Genomic DNA, 23706 nt, shown 5'->3' on the forward strand with positions numbered 1-23706 from the left:
CTTCGCTGCACTTCGTTACAAAGGTTTGTCACGGAAACCTGTGGTTTCAGCTCAGAAGCACATCACTGAGAACAAATATAAAGTTACCCCTTGACAGAGAAAGCAATGGATGAGGGAAGATGTGTTTAAATACACTGAGAGAAAAGATATTGTGAGAATGTCCACCTAATATTTTGAAGAAATTCAGCAATAAAATCTTGGATAAATAACCACCAATGGTGCTGGACTTTGAAACTGCATCGCCCTGCGCTCACTTATACATACACATCCAGAACTGCACTCGTCCAGTTAAATTCAAGCTATTTCAAATCGAAATAATGATTAAATATCCCGCACAAATCTCAGAATATGTTAATGAGCAGACACGTTGCATCGTCACGAAATGTTGAGGATTCGAGCACGATTAAACAGTCTAAAAACAGACAGGAAATTATTTAATGGGAAAATGAAAAGTGTTCGAGGAGCGAAAGTGAGCAGTGGATTCTTGGGATGCGGGTGGGTGGAGAGAGAGAGACAGAGACAGAGAGAGAGGGAGGGACAGAGAGGGAGGGATCGAGCGATAGAGAATGGGTTAGAGACAGAGAGGGACAGAGGGAGATGCAGAGTGATAGAGTGAGAGACAGAGAGAGCAATGAATCGTAACTGAGGCAATAAGCAGGTCCCCCATTCTCTTGCTGAATGAAGGGCTGAATGGCCTGCTCCAGCTCCTATTTGTAATGACCTGATGATCTTACGATCTTGGGTAAGTATTTAAAAATGTACGGGCAGGGTGACTTTGTGAATTAATGTTGAAAACGTGGTTGGAAATTATTCCATTTAAAGTTACAGGAGTGAGATGTACATGTACTAAAGAGGATTAAAGTGTGGCTTTGTGAATATTAAACTGGGACTGTGAATAGCCGAACAACTGGTGTCAAGGATCGGTTAAGAGACGCTACATTAGTTTTTCCCCACCTCCTTTCTCCTCTAACCAAATAAAAGGCACTGTGAGGAGGACACGCAAAGGAAAGGCAAGGTAAGGTTCTCATTCCATTAACTTTCTGAAGTGTACAAGGGCAGAGATGGCAGTCTGGGCAGTGATATGTTCCTCCTGCCGGATGCGGGAGGTCAGGGAGCTTTCTAGCGTCCCTGATGACAATGTCTTCGGAAAGTATGACCAGCTGCAGCTCCTCATAGACCGCGTGGTTCAGTTGGAGCAGCAGCTGGACACATTGCAGAGCATACAGGGGTCAGAGAGTGTGACAGACACTAGTTTCCATGAGATGGTCATACCACAGGTTCAGAGAGGTAGATGGGTGACCATCAGGAGAGACAGGCAGGTAAGGCAGGATTTTCCTGTGGTTATTCCCCTTTCAAACAGGTATACCGTTTTGGATATGTTGGAGGGGGGACAGCTACTCAATGGAAGATACCAGCAGCAGCCAGGCTTGTGGCACCACAACTGGTTCTGTTGTAGAGCAGGGTCGGGATCAGTGCAAGCGAGTGATATTAGTAGGAGACTCGATAGTCAGGGGTGTGTTGCCTCCCTGGTGCCAGGGTCCTGCATGTCACTAAGCGGGTCCACGGCATCCTGAAACAGGAGGGTAAACAGACAGATGTCATTGTCCACATTGGCACGAATGACATCGGCAAGAAGAGGTCCTGCAAAGACAATTCAGGGAGTTAGGTAGGGAGCAAAAAAGCAGGACATCGAGGGTAATAATCTCAGGATTACTCCCCGTGCCACGTGCTAGTGAGGCTTGGAGCAGGGAGATCATACAGTTCAACATGTGGTTAAAGAGCTGGTGTGGGGGGAGGGGGGGTTTAGAGATATGGATCACTGGGATGTCTTCTGGGCAATGTGGGACCTGGACAAGAAGGACGGTTGTACCTGAACTGGAGGGGCACCAATATCCTGGGCGGGAGGTTTGCTCGTGCTCTTTGGGAGGGTTTAAACTAGTGTAGCGGGGGGTGTGCTTGGGGGTGGGGCGGGGTGGTGCGGGGGCGGTGGTGTGAGGTTGGATCTCGAACAGCAGGCCAGTAAGTGTCAGGACTGGGAATAAAAGTGAGACTGAGAGAAACATAGCGCAGAGTAAGACCAGGCAGAGGGAAGTCGCGGGGCCTGGTGCAACTGGAGGTCTTGCTGCATTTGCTTCAATGCAAGAAGGTAAGAGAGGTGAACTGAGAGCCTGGGTTACTGCATGGAATTATGATGGAATTGCAATTACGGAGACATGGTTGAAGGAGGGACAGGACTGGCAGCTTAACATTCCCGGATATCGTTATTTTAGACGGGACAGAGGGGGAAACAAAAGGCTTCGGGGAGTTACATTATGATTAGGGAACACATCACAGCTGTGTTGAGGGAGGACACATTGGAGAGATCTTGGAGTGAGGCTGGAGTTAGGAATAAGAAGGGTGAGATCACAATGTTGAGAGTGTACTATAGATCTCCCAACAATCTGCAGGAGACAGAGGAGCATTTGTGTCGTCAAATCCTGAAAAGGTGTGAAAAAAGCAGGGTAGGTATGGTGGGTGATTTTAACTTCCCCCATATTGACTGGGAATCGCTTACAGCCAGGGGCTCGGATGGAGAGCAATTTGATAGATGTGTCCAGGAGGGCTTTTTGATACAACATGTAGATAATTCAACCAGGGAGCGGGCCATACTAGACTTGGGATTGGGGAATGAGCCAGGCCAGGGGATCGATGTTTCAGTAGGGGAGCATTTTGTGCTGAGCAACCATAATTCCATAGGTTTTCGGGGAGCCATGGATAAGAGTAAGAGTGTCCCTCGGGTGAGGGTGCTTAATTGGGAGAGGGACAATAACATCCAAATTAGACAGGATCTGGGGAATGTGGATTGGGAGTGACTATTTCAGGGCAAACATGCCTGACATGTGGGAGGCTTTTAAAGGCCAGTTGATTGAAATGCAGGGTAGGAATATTCCCCCAAAATGATGGATACAAATGGCAGGATTCAGGAACCATGGATGACAAGGGAAATTTTAATCTGAGACAAAAGGAAAAAGGAAGCACACGATACATCCAGGCATCTAAAAACTGACGAAACCCTCGAGGAGCACAGTGAAAGTAGGAAGGAACTTAAACGTGGAATTAGGAGGGCGAAAAGGGGCCATGAAATGTCTTCAGCAAACAGGGTCAAGAAGAATCCCAAGGATATTTATGCATATATTAGGAGCAAGAGGGTAGCAAGAGAAAGAGTAGGCCCACTCGAGGATAATGGAGGGAAGTTTTGCGTGGAACCACAGGAAGTGAGTGAGATCTTTAATGAGTACTTTGTATCAGTATTCACCAAGGAGAAGGACATGAGGGAGGTTGAGGTCAGGGATAGGTGTGTGAACGCTCTTGAGAACATCAATATATCAAAGAAGGATATCATGGGGATAAAGGGATCAAGGGATAAGGGGGGAAGGTGGTATCACGATGTTGAATTTGATGATCAGCCGTTATCATAATGAATGGTGCAGCAGGCTCGAAGGGCCGAATGGCCTACTCCTGCTCCTACGTTCCTGTAGCCCAACGAACTGGAGACAAACTAATTCTGTGCTGAGTCTTTGAAATGTCAATCCAATTATTCAATCCTGGACTATGTCGGCCCCACATCCCCGACAGTTCAGGGGCACAAAGTAACTCTGTGACTGAGTGAATCTTTGACTGAAAGAGAGATGAAAATAGTTGGGGTTCAGTGTGAGGCATCGATATGGGACTTGTGTATAGATAATGTCCAGTACAAGTGGTGGAGTTCCATTCTGGAGTGGATGGAGCTGTGAACGGTGACAATTTAGATGGTTAAAGGTGGAGATTGACAGATCAGTTCTGAGGATAGTAGGAAGCTGACGTCCTGTTTCTAACAAAAGGCTTTAGTCTCCGCCCACTTGGACACGTCACAGCTCAGAGATGTGCTCATCTCTCACACAATGAGTGGGGAAGAGAGTCGGTACGAGTTCCCAGATCTGGAAGTTGACAGCATTACAGACAACTCGCTCGCTCGCTCCCTCCCTCACTCACTGTCACTCAAACTCTCTCACACACACAATCACACACACAAAATCAAACAAACACAATGATCACAAAACATCTGAAATGCTGTTGCAACATTGAAATGGAATAAAAACAGAATGATCTCAGCAGTGGAGAATGTCCAGCGCTGAGGGGAATATTCATAGTAGCGAGGTGTTATAACGGAAAGCAGTGGTTACAACTTGCAAGAGGTTCAGTTCAAAGAAAGAGGAACTCAGACAGCAAGAAGCAGAGGGTCAGATTGAAACTAGTGAAAGATATATTCACTGGAATATCCACTGAGTGTCGATTCTGTCTTTTCCATCAGTTTAAATGGTGGGACAGACCCTATCAGACAGAAACAGCCCCCGGGATCTCTCCCCTTCCCTCCCATCTTTCACCCGGCAGCGGAATGACATGAACCAAATATCTGCTGCCCCCCACCCCCTCTGGCCGCCCCTGTCCTAATTCAAGCCAAGTCCCATTCACCCCCCCCCCCCATAACTACTCAGCCCCCCCCCCCCCCCCCCCCCCCCCCGCTCACAGAAAAACATAATCCCCCGGCACCATCCCCATTGGACTGAACAAAAGCTGCATTTGAAAAAATGTTCAAACATGTTCTCCAAACTCTCCAAGGTCCTCGACTCCTCTCTATCTGTGTGTGATCCTCTAGATTATGAACCCTCTGAGATCTCTATACCCGGATAATTGCTGCCTCGGGAACTCTCCCCCACTTTCCATCGCTCCACAATGGGCACCTTCAGCTGCCTGGGGGCCTGAGCTCTGGAATCCCCTCCCTAAACCTCTCCGCCTGTCTCTCTCTCCCCCCTCAATGACGCTCCTAAACACCTCCCTCCCTCCACACAGATTCAGGTCGTCTACACTCACATCTCCATTCAGTGTTCAGTGGATAATGGTTCCCTTTGATACGACCGGTGAGGGGTTACTGCGTTACAGGCGCTATATCAATAAAATAATGTTTTTGTGAGGATGGGACTGGTGTTGAGGGGACAGCAGTCACTGTGTTTCAGGAACAGAGAGGCAGTTCATTGCTGTTGGACCGGGGGTCAGAGGTGACAGAGAAACAGGGAGCCAGTGAAAATTTTAGACAGCTGGAGGATGGGTTAGGTGGGACTGGGCTGATGTGTCTGAGATTGGACCCCAGCTGCTCCCTCCTCATGAGGGCGGTGGGAGGCACTTTCACTCCATCAGCTATTGGATTCTGACACCCTGGGGAGGCGGGGAGTGAGGGGTGGGGGGGGGCGCGGGTGGTGGGGGGGGGGGTGGTTGTTGGGGGCGGTGACCCCGGCATCAAACATTTCAGGAATCAATCCCTGGTCAGACTGTGCCATCATGTGGCAATGATCAAAACCTGCCGCCCAGTTACTGAACCCTTCATCTGCGGACTGGGTTCTTCACACCTCCCGCTGCCTCAGTCCCCTGGTCTCTCTAACCCTTAACCACAGGCCAAGAATTCAGGCCCCAAACCCTCAGGATTTAAGGAATGACCGGGAAGATTATTCAGTCACATTCCTCCCTCCTCATATCGAACCTTCCATTTTGTGACAGTGGATAATACATGATTTGTGAAAGTCAGAATGACTTTGAACAGATATGTTAACAATCTCCGTTCCCAGTCCCTCACCTGCTATTGTCACCGTCACAGCTTCACTCAATAAGGAACCAGGCCGATCACCCCGACACCAATAATTACACCGATAACCACCTCCTTGGTTCAAAGCAGCAAACGAGAATCTTGCAGAGTTGTCCCGTGTGGAAACTGGATGAATCTTGAAATATTGACCATCCTTGTAAATGCCGAAGGTTTTATTGGAACAATGTGTCTCCACAGTGCAGGTGAGGGTGACATTCTCTGTTTCAAGATACACTCCAGTCGGTTGATCCAGTGATATCTGCAGCTTTGGCAAGTTCCCTGTGTTGGGAGGAATGGAAATCTCTGTTAGGAATGGATCTCCAGGGTTTCATGTACAGAGGGAATGAGCTAACTCACTAACCATTGTACTGGTGTTGAAGGGAGATGTTTGCATCGGGAACTGAGGATGAAGAAAAGGGAGTTTTCGGATGAGTTCTTGAAGAAACAGTGAGATATTGGAATTTACACAATGGATTTCAGTAACTCAGCTCATTAGAAAACGATCCACAGCTAATGGTGTAAATGTGAAGTGTCACTCGTTATTTAATGTAGAAAATCAAATCACAACACTGAATAAAATAAACCAGCTGGGATTCCCATTCCAAAGTGAGATGTTTAATCAGTAATTGTCCCCTGGGTTACAAGAGAAAAAAGGATATGGTTTAATTTGCGGTCAGTATTTCTGTTCAGTGCAGCTGATATGAACATTTGATTTAAAGGGGTGAAGATTTCCTTTAATCTGTGTCTTTTCAAACAATGGAGTCGCTTTGGTGAAATCAACATATTGGCTCATTCCAGAGGTGAGTGTCTCTGACAAGCCTGACAATTATTGTCCCGCTCTCATTGCCCTTTGTGAATCTGGTGGTGATCCTCTCTGATGTGAGGCTGTCCATGGAGTGTTGTTAAACGGAAAGCCAATGGAAGCCCCGCCTGAACCCAGAGATTATTGAAGAAGCACCGATATATTTGGCGTTTGTGTTTGTGTGAGACCCAGAGGGAACCCGTGTGTTGATGGTCTTCCTATGCATCTGCTGTGATTATCCATGTTAATGAATTCACTCCCCCGACACCCCTTCCTCCAGTCCTCCCTATAAACTCATTCCCCAGTCACGACCTTGAGCCGGCTCTGTCTGAGGGGTGTCACAGGCATTTCACAATCTTAGCAACCGGTCAGACTCTGAGTGACCTTCTGACCCCCTCACCTCCACCGCCTCTCAGTCCACCAATGTCCATCTCCCTGACATTGCCTGACTCCAGCCCCATTTCTCGCTCTGCCTCCAGACTTGTGTCTTCCAACTCTCCCATCCATCACCCGACATCGGAATGACATGAACCAAATACCTGCTGGTTCCCCGCCTTGTCCTACTTCAAACCAAGTCCCATTCATCCTCCCCGCTCCTGTTCTTGCAGAACAACATAATCCCCCAGCCCCTCTCCCACCCCCGCCACAGAATCCCCTCTCCATTGAATAAAGGCTGGATTTGAAAAATAAATCATACATATTCGCCAAACTCTCCATGGTCCTCACCTACTCTCTTTCTCTGTGCAGTTCTCTAGCTCATCAAGCCTCTCACAGCTCTTGTGATGATAAAGTGTATTCAAGAAAGGTTTTTGAGTAACGTTGCTGTGCAGGATTTTTCTCAACAGGCAGTTCGAAGAGCCCGGTGAGCGGTTACTGCAAATAATGTGAGAATGGCGCAAATGTTTGATGGACACCTCTGACTGATGTTCAGGAACAGGGAGTGAGTTCATTGCTGTTGGACATGTGAGGGAGTGGGAGGAGGTGACAGAGAAACAGATAGCCGTTGCAAGCTCTGGACAGCTGGAGGATGGGGTGGGTGGGACAGGACAGATGTTTCTGAGATTGGATCCCAGCTGGAGTGATGCATTAGGTGAATTCTAACAACAGTCTGCATGGACAGCGCTGAGTGTGGAAGACAAACGAGTGAAATGGAATTGTTTGCGGGAAATTAATTACTTGATGCAGCATTCTGGGAGACTCTGTGTTCTTTCATCTCACCCTGGAGAAACAGTCAGCAAAATTTTAGAATTAGAAATCACCCTTTCAAGGGCGATGCTGGCAAGAAATTCCTCACTCGAGGAGCAGTCTAGATCAGCTCAAACATTCCTCAAGTCACAACTGAGGTTAGGTCAGTTGTAAATTGCAGACTCGGGGGTGAAAGGTTTTTGATATTTTATGTTGTTAGCGGAAAGGTCATCAGGGTGTGTAAAATTAGAGAAGATTTAGATCTCTCACACTCCAACTGGACAGCAGAACAGACCAATGGCAACTTTGGATATCCTCAGAAACATTCGGATTTGCAACTGCAAATTTGGAATGAATTTTCCCATTCAATAGAACATTGGCTGTGGCCAGTGGGAATGCCGGATTGTTCCTGAGTTATCTTGCCCAAGTGTGTTAATGGATGGAGCGCCAACAACAAGAATAAGGCATTTCCCATGGCATTAACAATCTAGGCCCAAGGCACCAGCGTCAGTGTTACAACACGATGGGTTCCAACAGTCAAACCCATCACCATATGAAAAAAAACAAACCAATTGATTCAACACGATAGGAATTAACAATTCAATGTCATGATATTAGAGAGAAATGTGGACACTTACTTTGAGAGAGGCTCCCCTGAACAGCAAAAGCCGCTGAAACGAGAGAATATGAATGAGTGAAATGAAAACCGAGACCTTTCCCAGAATCACAGCTTGTTACAATATCCCCCAAAGATACATTTCCTCACAGTGAACTCCCATCTCCAATCGTTTGAGGGTCTTTGTAATTAATCCCACTCCCCTCACTTTCCCAATATCCAATCTTTTCTCCAGGTAGGTAATGATCTGATTTTGTTTCGAGTGTTCCTATCAGAACTGATTCTGTCGACATTACACGATGGGCATTCCAGATCACAACAACTGGCTGTGTGAATAGAAATGTGTCCTTCTGGTGTCCCCCTTTGGGTCGGTCACCAGTTACATTATATGGTGTGTGCTCTGGTTACTGACTCTCATAGAATCATGGGAGCATACAGTGCTGAAGAGGCCCTTCAGCCCATCGTGTCTGTTCCGACACCGGAAAAATACCAGATCTCCCACCTTATCCCATTTCCCATAGCCCTGTTTTGACGTGCCAAGTGCTCATTCAGATACTTTTTAAAGAATGTGAGACAACTCGCATCCACCACCCTCCCAGGTAGCGCATTCCAGACCGTCAGCACCTCTCGGTAAAAAATAGTTTTTTCTCACATCGCCCCCAATCTTCCTGCCCCTCAACTTGAATCGAAGTCCCCTTTAGCCAAAAGGCCGAGAAGACCAGAACTGCACACAATATTCCAAATGTGGTCTCACCAAGGTCCTGTACAGTTGCAGCATAACCCCACGGCTCTTAAACTCCAACCCCCTGTTAATAAAAGCTAAGGCTAAGATCAAGTGTAGTATGGTCGGCAGCCCATGGTCGGCCGCACTTGGTTGAGGTCATTAGGTTACACTGAAGCTTCATATGTTTCATATGAAGCAATTTTTTAAAGCGGCATCTCGGCCTTTTGGCTAAGATGCAAATGAGCTCAAGTCTTGGAGGAGGAACCTCCCCCTTCTCCAATCAGCTTGGCTCATGTAGATCAGGCCCAGGACAGGGTGGTTTGGTCGCTCACCCTGTCTTGTCAGCCTGGATCTGAAATGTCTCAACCTGTTGAGACTCTGAATTGGATTTGATTTGATTGAATTGGAAAAGTATAAAAAAAAATAGGCCTTCTTCACAGCTCTATCCACTTGAGTGGCAACCTTTAGAGATCTGTGGATATGGACCCCAAGATCTCTCTGTTCCTCCACAGTCTTCAGAACCCTACCTTTGACCCTGTAATTCACATTTAAATTAGTCCTACCAAAATGAATCACCTCACATTTATCAGGGTTAAACTCCATTTGCCATTTTTCAGCCCAGCTTTGCATCCTATCTATGTCTCTTTGCAGCCTACAACAGCCCTCCACCTCATCCACTACTCCACCAATCTTGGTGTCATCAGCAAATTTACTGATCCACCCTTCAGCCCCCTCCTCTAAGTCATTAATAAAAATCACAAAGAGCAGAGGACCAAGCACTGATCCCTGTGGCACTCCGCTAGCAACCTGCCTCCAATCCGAAAATTTTCCATCCACCACCACCCTCTGTCTTCGATCAGACAGCCAGTTACCTATCCAATCGGCCAACTTTCCCTCTATCCCACACCTCCTCACTTTCATCATAAGCCGACCATGGGAGACCTTATCAAATGCCTTACTAAAATCCATGTATATGACATCAACTGCCCTACCTTCATCAACACATTTAGTTGCCTCCTCAAAAAATTCTATCAAATTTGTGAGGCACGACTTGCCCTTCATGAATCCGTGCTGACTATCCCGGATTAATCCGCATCTTTCTAAATGGTCGTAAATCCCATCCCTAAGGACCTTTTCCATCAATTTACCAACCACCGAAGTAAGACTAACCGGTCTATAATTACCAGGGTCATTTCTATTCCCTTTCTTAAACAGAGGAACAACATTTGCCATTCTCCAGTCCTCTGGCACCATCCCCGTGGACAGCGAGGACCCAAAGGTCAAAGCCAAAGGCTCTGCAATCTCATCCCTTGCCTCCCAAAGAATCCTAGGATACATTTCATCAGGCCCAGGGGACTTATCGAACTTCAGTTTATTCAAAACTACCAGGATATCCTCCCTCCGAACATCTATTTCCTCCAGCCTATTAGCCTGTAACACCTTCCCTTCCTCAAAAACATGGCTCCTCTCCTTGGTGAACACTGAAGAAAAGTATTCATTCGTCACCTCGCCTATCTCTACTGACTCCATTCACAAGTTCCCTCTACTGTCCTTGACCGGCCCTAACCTCACCCTGGTCATTCTTTTATTCCTCATATAAGAATAAAAGGCCTTGGGGTTTTCCTTGATCCGACCCGCCAAGGAATTCTCGTGTCCCCTCCTTGCTCTCCTCAGCCCCTTTTTCAGCTCATTCCTTGCGAACTTGAAACCCTCAATCGAGCCATCTGAACCTTGTTTCCTCATCCCTACATAAGCTTCCCTCTTCCTTTTCACAAGACATTCCACCTCTTTCGTGAACCATGGTTCCCTCACACGGCCATTTCCTCCCTGCCTGTTTACTAGGATGCTACTGGGACTTGATGGTTTGAGTTATCAGGAGAGGCTGGATAGACTGGGACTTTTTTCTCTGGAGCGCAGGAGGCTGACGGGTAAGCTTATAGAGGTCTATAAAATAATGAGGGGCACAGATCAGCTAGATAGTCAATATCTTTTCCCAAAGATAAGGGAGTCTAAAACTAGAGGGCATAGGCTTAAGCTGAGAGGGGAGAGATACAAAAGTGTCCAGAGGGGCAATTGTTTCACACAGAGGGTGATGAGTGAATGGAACAAACTTCCAGAAATAGTAGTAGAGGCGGGGACAATTTTGTCTTTTAAAAAGCAATTAGATAGTTACATGGGTAAAATGGGTACAGAGGGATATGGGCCAAATGCGGGCAATTGGGATTAGCATAGGGGTTTAAAAAAAAGCGGCATGGGCAAGTTGGGCCGAAGGGCCTGTTTCCATGCTGTAAACCTCTGTGACTCTATGACAGCAAAGGGCGTTGCAACAGAAATAAAGTAGTTTCAACTCGAAGAGGCTTCAGTTGAAAGAAAGAGGAACTCAGCCGCTGCCAGGAAGGACAGTGACTCAGAACAAAGAGAATAGCCCAAATATATTTCACAGAATATTCCAGAACCGTGCTCAAATGTTGTCCCACATTTGAACTTCCCATTTCTGCTGAAGGCTCTCATTCACGAATCCACCCCATCGTTGGTGAGTATCCCACCCCATTAACCCCCTGATCCATAGCGAGGGACTTCGATCATGGGGAGAGACTGGAGGAGCTGGTGTGATTTGTATTAGATACGGGAAGATTCACCCACTATTCCTTAGCTTGGCAGCGAGGACAGAAAATTGTTTTAAGAGGAGAAGTGGGCTGAGTCAGGAGAGATGGGATGAATCGGGAGAGATGGGAGGAGTCGGGAGAGATGGGAGGAGTTGGGAGAGATGGGAGGAGTTGGGAGAGATGGGAGGAGTCGGGAGATACGGGAGGAGTCGGGAGAGATTCGATGAGTCGGGAGAGATTGGATGCGTCGGGATAGATGGGATGAGTGGGGCAAGATGGGGAGAAATCTTCAGGAAAGTGATCAACATGTTGAGTAGAGATTATTAAGGAAGTTTGAGAAAGTGGTAAGTGGTGTCAGAGAAAGGTCACAGCGGAACACTGTGCTTTCAGCTCAGAGGCTTCACAGAGAGAGAAAGGAGATTGTAAACCCCGATTGGATGGACAGGGCATCAGAACCCAGAGTGGGGCTAAACATATAACAAGAAAATGCACTGCCGGAAACTGCTGAAATTTACTAAACCTTGTAATTATGGAATTCCTTTCACACCACCAGAGATACAATCAAAATATTATAGAGCCATGGTAAGGCAGCATCTGGAGCATTGTCTCCAGTTATGGCTTTACTCATATGACAGACCTGCCATCCCAGGAATCAGCCTCGTAAACCTTCACTGCATTCCCTCTATAGCAAGGACATCCTTCCTCAAACAGAAACTATGTAACGTTAAAGTGCTTGGGTTTGCTGGTAGAGTCTCGAGATGCATAGAAAGCAGCTTAGCAGATTGGAAGAAAAGAGTTGGCATCAATGGATCTTTTTCCCATTGGCAAGCAGTGACTAGTGGGGTATCATAAGGATCTGAGCTGGGACCCCAACTGTTCACATTATATATTAATGATTTGGAAGAGGGAACAAAATGTATCATCCCCAAATTTGCAGATGATACAAAGCTGGGTGGGAGGGTGAGCTGTGAGGAGGATGCAGAGATGCTTCAGTGTGATTTGGACAGGCTGAGTGAGTGGACATCTGCATGGCAGATGCAGTATAATGTGGATAAATGTGAGGTTATCCACTTTGGTAGCAATAATAGGAAGGCAGATTATTATATGAATGGGTGTAAATTGAGAGAGGTGGATACTCAGTGAGACCTTAGTGGCCCAGTGCATTAGTTGCTGAAAGTAAGTGTGCAGGTACAGCAGGCAGTAAAGAAGGCAAATGGTATGTTGGCTTTCATAGCGAGAGAATTTGAGTACAGGGATAGAGATGTTTTACTGCAAATGAATAGCTCATTGGTGCGGCCACACCTGGGGTATTGTGCACAGTTTTGGTGTCATTATCTGAGGAAGGATGTTCTTGCTGTAGTGGGAGTACAGTGAAGGTTTACCAACCTGATTCCTGGGATGGCAGGTCTGTCATAATCAGTTAAGACTATATTCATGGGAGATTAGAAGAGTGCGAGGTGATCTCATAGTAACTTAGAAAATTCTAACAGTGTTAGACCGGGTAACTTCAGAAAGAATGTTCAAGCTGGTGATGAAGTCCAGAACTAGGGGTCATAGTTCGAGGATAAGAGGTAAACCTTTTAGGACTGAGGTGAGGAGAAATTTCTTCACCCTGAGAGTGGTTAATGCGTGGAATTGACGACCACAGAAAGTGTTTGAGGCCAAAACATTGTGTGATTTCAAGAAGAAATTAGATATAGCACTTAGAGTCCATTCTTAAAGATGAGATCGGGGAGTATTTGGAAGTGCGTGATAAAATAGGACTGAGTCAGCATGGCTTCGTCAAGGGGAGGTCATGTCTGCCAAATCTGATAGAGTTCTTTGAGGAGGTAACAAGGAAGTTAGATGAAGGAGAACCAGTGGAATTGATTTACTTAGATGTCAAAAAGGCCTTTGACAAGGTGCCGCATAGGAGATTGTTAAATAAGTTAAGAGCCCATGGTGTTAAGGGAAAGATCCTGGCATTGATGGAGGATTGGCTGACTTCCAGAAGGCAGAGAGTGGAGATAAAGGGGTATTTTTCAGGATGGCAGATGGTGACTAGTGGAGTGCCTCAGGGGTTGGTGCTGGGACCACAAACTTTTCACAATGTACATTCACGATTTGGAAAAAGCATCTGAAGGCACTGTTGCTAAGTTTGCCGATGCTACAAAGATATTATAGAGACAGGTAGTATTGAGGAAGCAGGGGGCTGCAGAAGGACTGGGGCAGATTAGGAGAGTGGGCAAAGAAGTGGCAGATGGAATACAATGTGGAAAAGTGTGACGTTATGCACATTGGAGTGAGGAATGGAGGCATAGACTATTTTATAAATGGGGAAATGCTCCGGAAATCAGAAACACAAAGGGAATTGGGAGTCCTTGTTCAAAATTCTCTTCAGGTTAATGTGCAGGTTCAGTCGGCAGTTAGGAAGGCAAATGCATGTCAGCATTCATGTCGAGAGGGCTATAATACAAGAGCAGGGATGTAATTCTGAGGCTGTATAAAGCTCTGGTCAGGCCCCATTTGGAGTATTGTAATCAGTTTTGGACCCCGTAACCCAGGAAGCATGTGCTGGCCTTGGAAAGGGTCCAGAGGAGGTTCACAAGAATGATCCCTGGAATGAAGAGCTTGTCGTATGAGGAATGGTTCAGGACACTGGGTCTGTACTCGTTGGAGTTTGGAAGGATGAGGGGGGATCTTATTGAAACTTACAGGATACCGCATAGGCCTGGAGAGTGAATGTGGAGAAGACAGAGAGTGGGGACAAAGTGGATTTTTTCAGGATGGGAGCTGATGACCAGGGTTCGGTGCTGGGACCACAACATTTCACAATATACATTAACGATTTGAAAGAAGGAACTGAAGGTACTGTTGCTAAGTTTGCAGATGCTACGAAGATATGTAGAGGGACAGGTGGTATTGAGGAAGCAGGGGGCTGCAGAAGGACTTGGACAGGTTATGAGAGTGGGCAAAGAAGTGGCAGATGGAATACAATGTGTTGGGGGATCTTATTGAAACTTAAAGGATACTGCGAGGCCTGGATAGAGAGGACGTGGAGAGGATGTTTCCACTCGTCGGAAAAATTAGAACCAGAGGACACAACCTCAGGCGAAAGGGACAATCCTTTAAAACAGAGATGAGGAGGAATTTCTTCAGCCAGAGAGTGGTGAATCTGTGGAACTCTGCCACAGGAGGCTGTGGAGGCCAGGACATTAAGTGCCTTAAGACAGAGATAGATCCGTTCTTGATTAATAAGGGGATGAGCGGTTAAGGGGAAAAGGCAGGTGAATGGGGATGAGAAAAATATCAGCCATGATTGAATGGCGGAGCAGACTCAATGGGCTAAGTGGCCTAATTCTGCTCCAATGTCTTATGGTCATATGGCCTCATGGTCTTATGGTCTTGGGGCTAAAAGGATCAAGGGATATGAGGGGAAGGCGGTATCACGGTATTGAATTTGATGATCAGCCATTATCATAATGAATGGCGCAGCAGGCTCGAAGGGCCGAATGGCCTACTCCTGCTCCTACATTCCTGTATCCCAGAGAACTGGAGACAAACCAATTCTGTGCTGAGTCTTTGAAACGTCAATTCAATTGTTCAATCCTAGATTGTGTTGGCTCCACAGCCCCGACAGTTCAAGGGGAACAGAGTAATTCTGTGGCTGAGGGAATTATTGTCTGAAAGACCGATAAAACTAGTTGGGGTGCAGTGTGAGGTATAGATATGGGGCTTGTGTACAGATAATGTCCAGCACAAGTGGTGGAGTTCCATTCTGGAGTGGAGGGAGCTGTGAACAGTGACAATTTAGATGAAAGTAGGAAGTTGGAAGGTGGGGCCCTGTTTCTAATGAAAGGCTTCTGTCTCCACTCTTTTACAAGTCACATCTGAGAGATGTGCACAATGAGTGGAGAAGTGGAGTCGATCTGAGATCCCTGACTCAATTATAGACAGCACACTCACTCACACTGACACACACACTCACAGTCTCTCTTACACACACTCACTCAAACTCTCTCTCTCACACACACTCTCACACACACACACACACTCTCTCTCTCTCTGACACACAGAGTGCTTCAAATTCAGTTGCAACATTGAAATGGAATAAAAACAGAATGATCTAAGCAATGGAGAATGTCAGCACTGAGGGGGATATTAATAGTAGCGAGGTGTTATAACGGAAAGCAGTGGTTACAACTTGCAACAGCTTCAGTTCAAAGAAAGAGGAACTCAGACAGCAAGAAGCAGAGGGTCAGATTGAACCGAGCGAAAGATATATTCACTGGAATATCCACTGAGTGTCGATTCTGTCTTTTCCATCAGTTTAAATGGTGGGACAGACCCTATCAGACAGAAACAGCCCCCAGGATCTCTCCATTTCAGTAAAATTCACTCTGCCTCACAGTCAATCAGTGACTCAGCCTGGAACCTGTTCCCAAGGCAGCAGCTTCTCACTGCTCTCCTTGTTCAAATGGACACAGTCAGTATTTGAGCTCAGACCCTGGTTAACGGTGAACACTCTGATTTCAGAAGGTGCAAACACCCGATTTTGACACAGTGGATCTCTGGGGAGATTCACTCCAGATTTAACAAGGGGATCAGGGGAGATCCCGATCAGTCGCTCTCACTGAAATCCCAAAACTCTCCAGCAAAGTGACCCCAGGATCACTGCCCTCAATGTGACTCAAATTGAATCCAACACATTGAGTTTCAGAATTCAATGTCATGATATCAGAGAGAAATGTGGACACTCTGAGAGAATCTCCCCTGAACAGCAAAAGCCGCTGAAACGAGAGACTATGAATGAGTGAAATGAAAACCGAGACCTTTCCCAGAGTTCCAGAATCACAGCTTGTTACAATATTCCCCAAAGAGGGTCTTTCCTCACAGTGAACTCCCATCTCCAATCGTTTGAGGATCTTTGTAGTTAAACCCACTCCCCCTCACTTTCCCAATATCCAATCTTTTCTCCAGGTAGGTAATGATCTGATTTTGTTTCGAGTGTTCCTATCGCAGCTGCTTCTGTCGACATTTCAGGCGGGGAAATCCAGATCACTTCAACTGGCTGTGTGAATAGAAATGTGTCCCTCTCGTGTCCCCATTTGGGCCGGTGATCAGTCACATTATATGGTGTGTGCTCTGGTCACTGACTCTCATAGAATGATAGAAACATACAGTGCTGAAGAGGCCCTTCAGCCCATCGAGTCTGCACCGACACCCCGAGAAATACCAGAACTCCCACCTTATCCCATTCACCAGCACTTGGCCCATATCCCTGAATGTTCTGACGTGCCAAGTGCTCATTCAGATACTTTTTAAAGGATGTGAGACAACTCGCATCCACCCTCCTTCCAGGCAGCGCATTCCAGCCCGTCACCACCTCTGGGTGAAAACAGGTTTGTCCTCCCATCCCCCCTAAACTTCCTGCCCCTCACCTTGAACCTATCACCCCTCGTGACTGACCCCTCAAGTCAGGGGAGCAGCTGCTCCTTATCCACTCTGTCCATATCTCCCATCATCTTGTACACCTCGATCAGGTCGCCCCTCTGTCTTCTCTGCTCCAATGAAAACAACCCAAGCATACCTAAGCTTTCTTCATATCTTGAGTGCTCCATCCCACGCAGTATCCTGGTGAATCTACTCTGCACCTCCTCCAGTTCAATCACATCCTCCCTATAATGTGGTGACCAGAACCGCACACAGTGCTCCAGCTGTGGCCTCACCAAAGTTCTTTACAACTCCACCATGACCTCCCTGCTTTTGTAACCTATTCCTCGATTGATAAAGGCAAGTGTCCCCTATGCCTTTTTCACCACCCGACTAACATACCCTTCCGCTTTCAGAGATCTGTGAACAAACACCAGGGTCACTTTGTTCCACAGAACTTCCTAGTGTCCAGCCATTCATTAATACTTCCTTGTCAAATTCCTTGTCTCCCAAAACTGGAATCGATTACAGCTCATGTGATGGATCAGAATCCATCATGATTTGGAGAACTTCAGTCAAAGCTCCTCTGAAGCGGCTCTGTTTGAAGGAGAACAAGCCCAGTGGTTCCAGCTCTGGAGTGTGGGGCTCGGAGTCAGAGACAAGACTCTGGGGTCAGCACCTTCAGGAGTGAAGCTCAGAAACGTTTCTCCACAGGAAAGTGGCGCTCTCAGATTGGAACTCTCCACTGAAAATTACACTTGTTCCTTTGGAAAATCGTTCATTTTAAATCTCAGATTGAGAGGTTATTTCTGAATGAAATGTATATTAGATCTGGAGCTGAGACGCACAAACAGAGTTGGTGACAGAACAGTTAGAGTCTGACAATTTTCCAGCAAGAAAGAGGCCCTTCAGCCCATCGTGTCTGTGCCAGCCATCTATAACCTATCCATTGGAATTCCAGTTTCCAGCACTTGCTGAAGAGCCGTGTGTGCAATGGCTGTGCAAGTTCTCATCTAAACACTTCTTAATTGTTGTGAGAGTTTCCGCCTCCACCAACCTTTCAGGTTCCAGCGCACATGTTCTGTCACACACACTCTCTCACACACACTCTCTCACACACACTCTCTCACATACACTCTCTCACACACACACTCTCTCACACACACACACTCTCCCTCACACACACACTCTCTCAAATCCCCTCTGACTCTCCTGTCCCTTACCTTAAATCTATGCCCCCCTCTCCCCCATCCCCTCCCCCCGCCCCCCCCCCCCACCCGCCCCCCCCCCCCCCCCCCCCCCCCCGCCCCCCCCCCCCCCCCGCCCGCCCGCCCCAGCCCGGTTATTGGACCCCTCTACTAAGTGGAAATGTTTCTTCCCTATATTCCTCATATTTTTGTGTCTTCCCTGTCTGTATCCATGTGTCTGGCTCTGTCTGTCTCTTTTTGTTTGTCTCTGTCTGTGCCTGTCTCTGTGTGTATGTGTCTGTCTGTGTGTGTGATAGTCTGTGTGTGTGTTTCTCTGTTTCTGTGTGTCTTAGTGGCAGTCTCTTTTTATGTGTCTGCCTCTGAATGTCTGTGTCAGTCTGTGTGTGTGTGTCTGTTTATATCTGTGTGTCTGTTCCTGTTTGCTGGCCTGAGTGTTTATTGCTGTATTTGTCTCGCTCTGTGCATATGTCTGCATCTGTCTGTGTCTCTGTGTTTATATCTCTGATGTGGAGATGCCGGTGTTGGACTGGGGGAAGTTTAACAACACCAGGTTAAAGTCCAACAGGTTTATTTGGTAGCAAATGTGTGGCTTGTGCAGCTTTTGCTACCAAATAAACCTGTTGGACTTTAACCTGGTGTTAAACTTCTTACTGTGTTAAACTATATCTCTGTGCATGAGTGTTTGTGTGTGTGTGTGTGTGTGTGTGTGCCTTGTCTCTCTCGGAGTTTCTGTCTGTCTCTGTCTGTTTCTATGTCAATCTCCGTATATGTGTCTGGCTGTGTGGATGTCTGTCTCTTTCTCTATGTATTTGCCTGTCCATGTCTTTGTAGCAGCGTCTGTGTATCTGTGTGTCTCATTATGTCTGTGTGTCTTTGTGGCAGTCTCTCTGTGTGTCTATCTGTGTGGATTTGTTGCGGTCATTGTGTATGTGTCTATCCTTGAGTGTGTGTGTCACTGTGTCCTTGTGTGTATCACTGTGTCCTTATCTCTGTCTGTCCCTAACTGTCTCTGTCCCTCTCAGACTGTCTGTCTGTGTCTGTGTGTCTGTCTGTGTCTGGGAGCACCATTATGGAATGGATCCACACTTTGAGCTGTTAAACTGAACAAAACGAGGGTGAGATGATGAAATGTTGACCACAAACAGCAGCTGCTGTGATGTGTTTACTGAAGGACATTAGTCTCCACTCTCGACACAGATCGCAATCTCAATGATGAGACCAACTCCAGGAGACGACAGGAGAGAGTGCCGTCTAAATAATGAGAACTGAATATTGTGTCAATGCAGGGAAACAGAAAATAGTTTACAAACTGTCAGAGACGTCACAATAAACCGATAGTGGGAGAAAATTAAATATCAATAGATTTCCAAATCAATCTGGGTGTATTTTAGTCACAGTCAGTGTTTGTAACGGAAACCTGTGGTTTCAGCTCAGAAATACATCACTGGGGACAAATATAAAGTTAACCCTTGACAGAGAAAGCAATGGATCAGGGAAGATGTGTTTAAATACACTGAGAGAATAGACATTGTGAGAATATCTCCTGAATATTTTGAACACATTCAGTAATTAATTCTTGGATAAACAACCAACAATGGTGTGGACTTTCACACTGCATCTCCCTGCACTCATAGGCAGATAGGCAGGTCGTGCAGGAATCTTCTGTGGCCATTCCCCCGCAGAACAGATATACCGTTTTGGATGTTGAGGGGAATGTCCTTTCAGGGGAAAGAGGCAGCAGCCAAACTCATTGCACCATGTTTGGTTCTGCTGCAGAGGGGAGGGGTAGAAAATGTGCCAGTGCAATGGTTATAGGGGACTCAACTGTAAGGGGAATAGACAGACATTTCTGTGGCCGCAAACACGACTGTGAGATGCTATGTTGCCTCCCTGCTGCTCGAGTCAAACGACATAGATAAAAAAGGGATGAGGTCCTAAAAGCAGAACACAGGGAGCTAGGAGAATGATAAGAAAACGGACCTCAAAGGTAGTGATCTCAGGATTACTACCGGTGCCACTTGTTCGTCAGAATAGGAATGACAGGATATATCGGATGAATACGAGGCTGAAGAGATGGTGTCAGGGGAAGGGTTTCAGATTCCTGGGACTTTGGGACCGGTTGTTGGGAAGCTGGGACCTGTACAAATTGGACGGGTTCCACCTGGGCAGGACTGGGACTGATGTCCAAGGGGGACTGTTTGCGAGAGCGGTTGGGGAGGGTTTAAACTAATATGCTGGGAGATGGGAACCTATGTAAAGAGTCAGAAAAGAGGGAGCCAGGGTAAAAACAAACGGTAGAAAAGGGAATAAGAAGAGTGATAGGAAGAGAAACCAGGGACAAAATTCAAACAGGGCGATAGAGAAAAATATTGGGAGTGAGGCAAACAATGTTAAAAAGACAAGCTTAAAGGCTCTGTGCCTTAATGCGCGGATTATTTGTAATGAAGTGCATGACCTAATCACGCAGCTCGATGTAAATGGGTGCGATATAATGGGGATTCCTGAGACATGGCTGCAGGGGGACCAGGGGTGGGAATTGAATGTCCCAGGGTATTCAGAATTTAGGAAGGACAGGTACAAAAGGAAATGGTGGTGGAGTGGGGCTGCTGGTTAAAGAGGAAATTAACAATATTGAGAAAGGATATTAGCTCTGACAATGTGGAGTCTGTATGGGTAGAGTTGGGAAATACCAAGCGACAAAAAACATCAGTGTGTATCATACATAGACCCCCAAACTGCAGTGGTGATGTTGGGAATGGCATTAAACACGAAATTAGAAATTCACGTGATCAGGGAATATCAGTGATCATGGGTGATTTTAATCTGCACATAGATCGGGCAAATCAAATAAGCCACAATGCTGTAGAGAAGGAATTCCTGGAGTGTCTCCGGGATGGTTTCCTTCACCAATATGTGGAGGAACCAACTAGAGAGCAGGCCATCTTAGAATAGGCACTGTGTAATGAGAAGGGAATCATTGCCAATCTAGCTGTGCAACACCCCTTGGGAATGAGCATCCATAACATGAAGAATTTTTTATTGAGATGGAGAGTGAAGGAGTTGATTCGGAGATGAGGATGCTGAATCTTAATAAAGGAAACGATGAGGATATGAGGCGTGAGTTGGGATTGATAAGATTGTGGAGAGTTACTGAAAGGGATGGCAGTGGATAGGCAATGGCAAACATTCAAGGAACGCATGGGGGAACTGCAGCAACTGTTTATTCCTGTCTGGCACAAAAGCAAAATGGGTAAGAGGGCCAATCCATGGCTTACAAAGGAAATTAGAGAGAGTATCCAATCCAAGGAAGAAGCACAAAGACTGTCCATGAAAAGTAATAGGTTCGAAGATTGGGAGATGTTTAGAATTCAACAAAGAAGGGCCAACGGATTGATTAAGCAAACTTGCAGGGAACATAAACACTGACACTAAGGGTTTCTCCAGATACCTGAAGAGAAAGAGGTTGGTGAAGACAAAGGTAGGCCCCCGACTGACAGAAATAGGGGAATGTATAATAGGGGACAAAGAAATGGCTGAGCAACTGAATACATGGATACAAATCAGATACCAGACCTGTTAGTGAATGCAAGATTTAGTGATCGGGAAGAAGTGAGGGAGATCAATATTAGTAGAGAAATGGTGCTGGGAAAATTGATTGGATTGAAGGCAGATAAATCCCCAGGGCCTGATAATCTACATCCTACAGTACTTAAGGAAGTGGCTCTTGAAATGGTGGAAGCACTGGTGGTCATCTTCCAGGATTCTATTGACTCTGGAACAGACCCTTAGATTGGAGGGTAGCGAATGTCACTCCAATATTCAAAAAGGGAAGTAGAGAGAAAACAGGGAATTATAGACCGGGAAGCCTAACATCGGTGTGGGGAAAATTCTCGAATCCATTCTCAAGAATTTTATAGCGGAGCATTTAGAAAGCAGTGGCAGGATCAGACAGAGTCAGCATGGATTTATGAAGGGGAAATCATGCTTGACAAATCTGTTGGAATTCTTTGAAGATGTAACTAGGAGAGTTGACAAGGGGGAGCCAATCGATGTGGCATATTTTGACTTTCAGAAACCGTTTGACAAAGTCTCACAGAAGAGATTATTGTGCAAGATTAAAGCGCATGGGATTGGGGGAAGAGAATTGAGATGGATATAAAACTGGTTGGTAGAGAGGATACAAAGAGTAGGAATTAATGGGTCTTTTTCAAATTGGAAGGCAGTAACTAGTGGGGTGCCACAGGGAGCGGTGCTGGGACCTCAGCTATTCACAATACATAATTAATGATTTGGATGAGGGAACAAAATGTAACATCTCAAAGTTTGCAAATGATACCAAATTGGATGGGAGGGTGAACTGTGACGAGGATACAGAGATTCTTCAGAATGATCTGGATAGGGTGGGTGAGTGGGCTAATTAATGGCAGATGCAGTATAATTTGGATAAATGTGAGGTTGTTCATTTTGGAAGCATAAACAAGAAGGCAGATTACTACCTGAATGGCTGTAAATTGGGAGAGGGGAGTGTGCAGCGGGACCTGGGTGTCCTTGTGCACCAGTCGCTGAAGGTAAGCATGCAGGTGCAGCAGGCGGTAAAGAAGGCAAATGGTATGTTGGCCTTCATTGCAAGTTGTTTTGAGTACAGGAGCAGGGATGTGTTGTTGCAATTATACAGGGCCTTGATGAGACCACACCGAGAATATTGTGTGCAGTTTTGGTCATTTTCTGAGGAAGGATGTTCTTGCTCTCGAGGGATTGCAGTGAAGGTTTACCAGGCTGATTCCGGGGATGGTGGGACTGATCTCTGAGCAGATATTGACCAGGTTAGGATTGTTTTCGCTGGAGTTCAGACGAATGAGCGGGGATCTTATACAGACTTACAAAATTCTGACATGACGAGACAGGGTAGATGCAGAGAGGATATTCCCGAAGGTGGGGGGTCCAGAATCAGGTGTCACAGTCTGAGGATTCAGGGTAGGCTATTTAGGACAGAGATGAGGAGACATTGTTCACCCAAAGAGTGGTGAGCCTGTAGAATTCATAAACACAGGAAGTAGTAGATGGCAAAACACTGAATGTATTCAAGAGGCGGCTGGATATAACAATTGGGGCGAATGGGATCTGAGGTATTGGGGAGAAAGCAGGATTAGGATATTGAGTTGGACAATCAGTCGTGATTGTAATGAATGGTGGAGCAGGCTCGATGGGCCGAATGGCCTCCTCCTGCTCCTATATTCTATGTTTCAATGTTTTTCCACACTCCCCCATTCCCGCACTCGTCGAATTAAATTCAAGCCATTACAAATCAAAATTAGTCATTAAATATTCCACACAAATCTCAGAATATGTTAATGAGCAGACACATTGCATCATCAATGTCTGTTCAGGATTCAAGCTCCATAAATCAGTCTAAAGACAGACAGAAAATTATTCAAAGGGTAATTTAAAAATAAGCGAATAGCGAACGTGAACCACGGTTCCTTGAGTGGGGTGAGGG

General features: G+C 46.3%; 1 protein-coding gene across 1 annotated transcript in view; it reads right to left on the bottom strand.

The window, feature by feature from the left end:
- LOC144485351 (Fc receptor-like protein 5) overlaps positions 1–23706 on the bottom strand; it is a 52323-nt gene that overhangs the window by 25549 nt on the left and 3068 nt on the right. Inside the window, exons 2-3 of the mRNA XM_078203548.1 lie at positions 8282–8314; positions 5648–5935 (exon numbers count right to left, since the gene is read on the bottom strand). Of these exons, the coding sequence (XP_078059674.1) occupies positions 5648–5935; positions 8282–8314 (321 nt within the window). The remainder of the gene's footprint in view (positions 1–5647; positions 5936–8281; positions 8315–23706) is intronic.

Source organism: Mustelus asterias, unplaced genomic scaffold (genome assembly GCF_964213995.1).
Source record: "Mustelus asterias unplaced genomic scaffold, sMusAst1.hap1.1 HAP1_SCAFFOLD_188, whole genome shotgun sequence".
Taxonomy (NCBI): domain Eukaryota; kingdom Metazoa; phylum Chordata; class Chondrichthyes; order Carcharhiniformes; family Triakidae; genus Mustelus; species Mustelus asterias.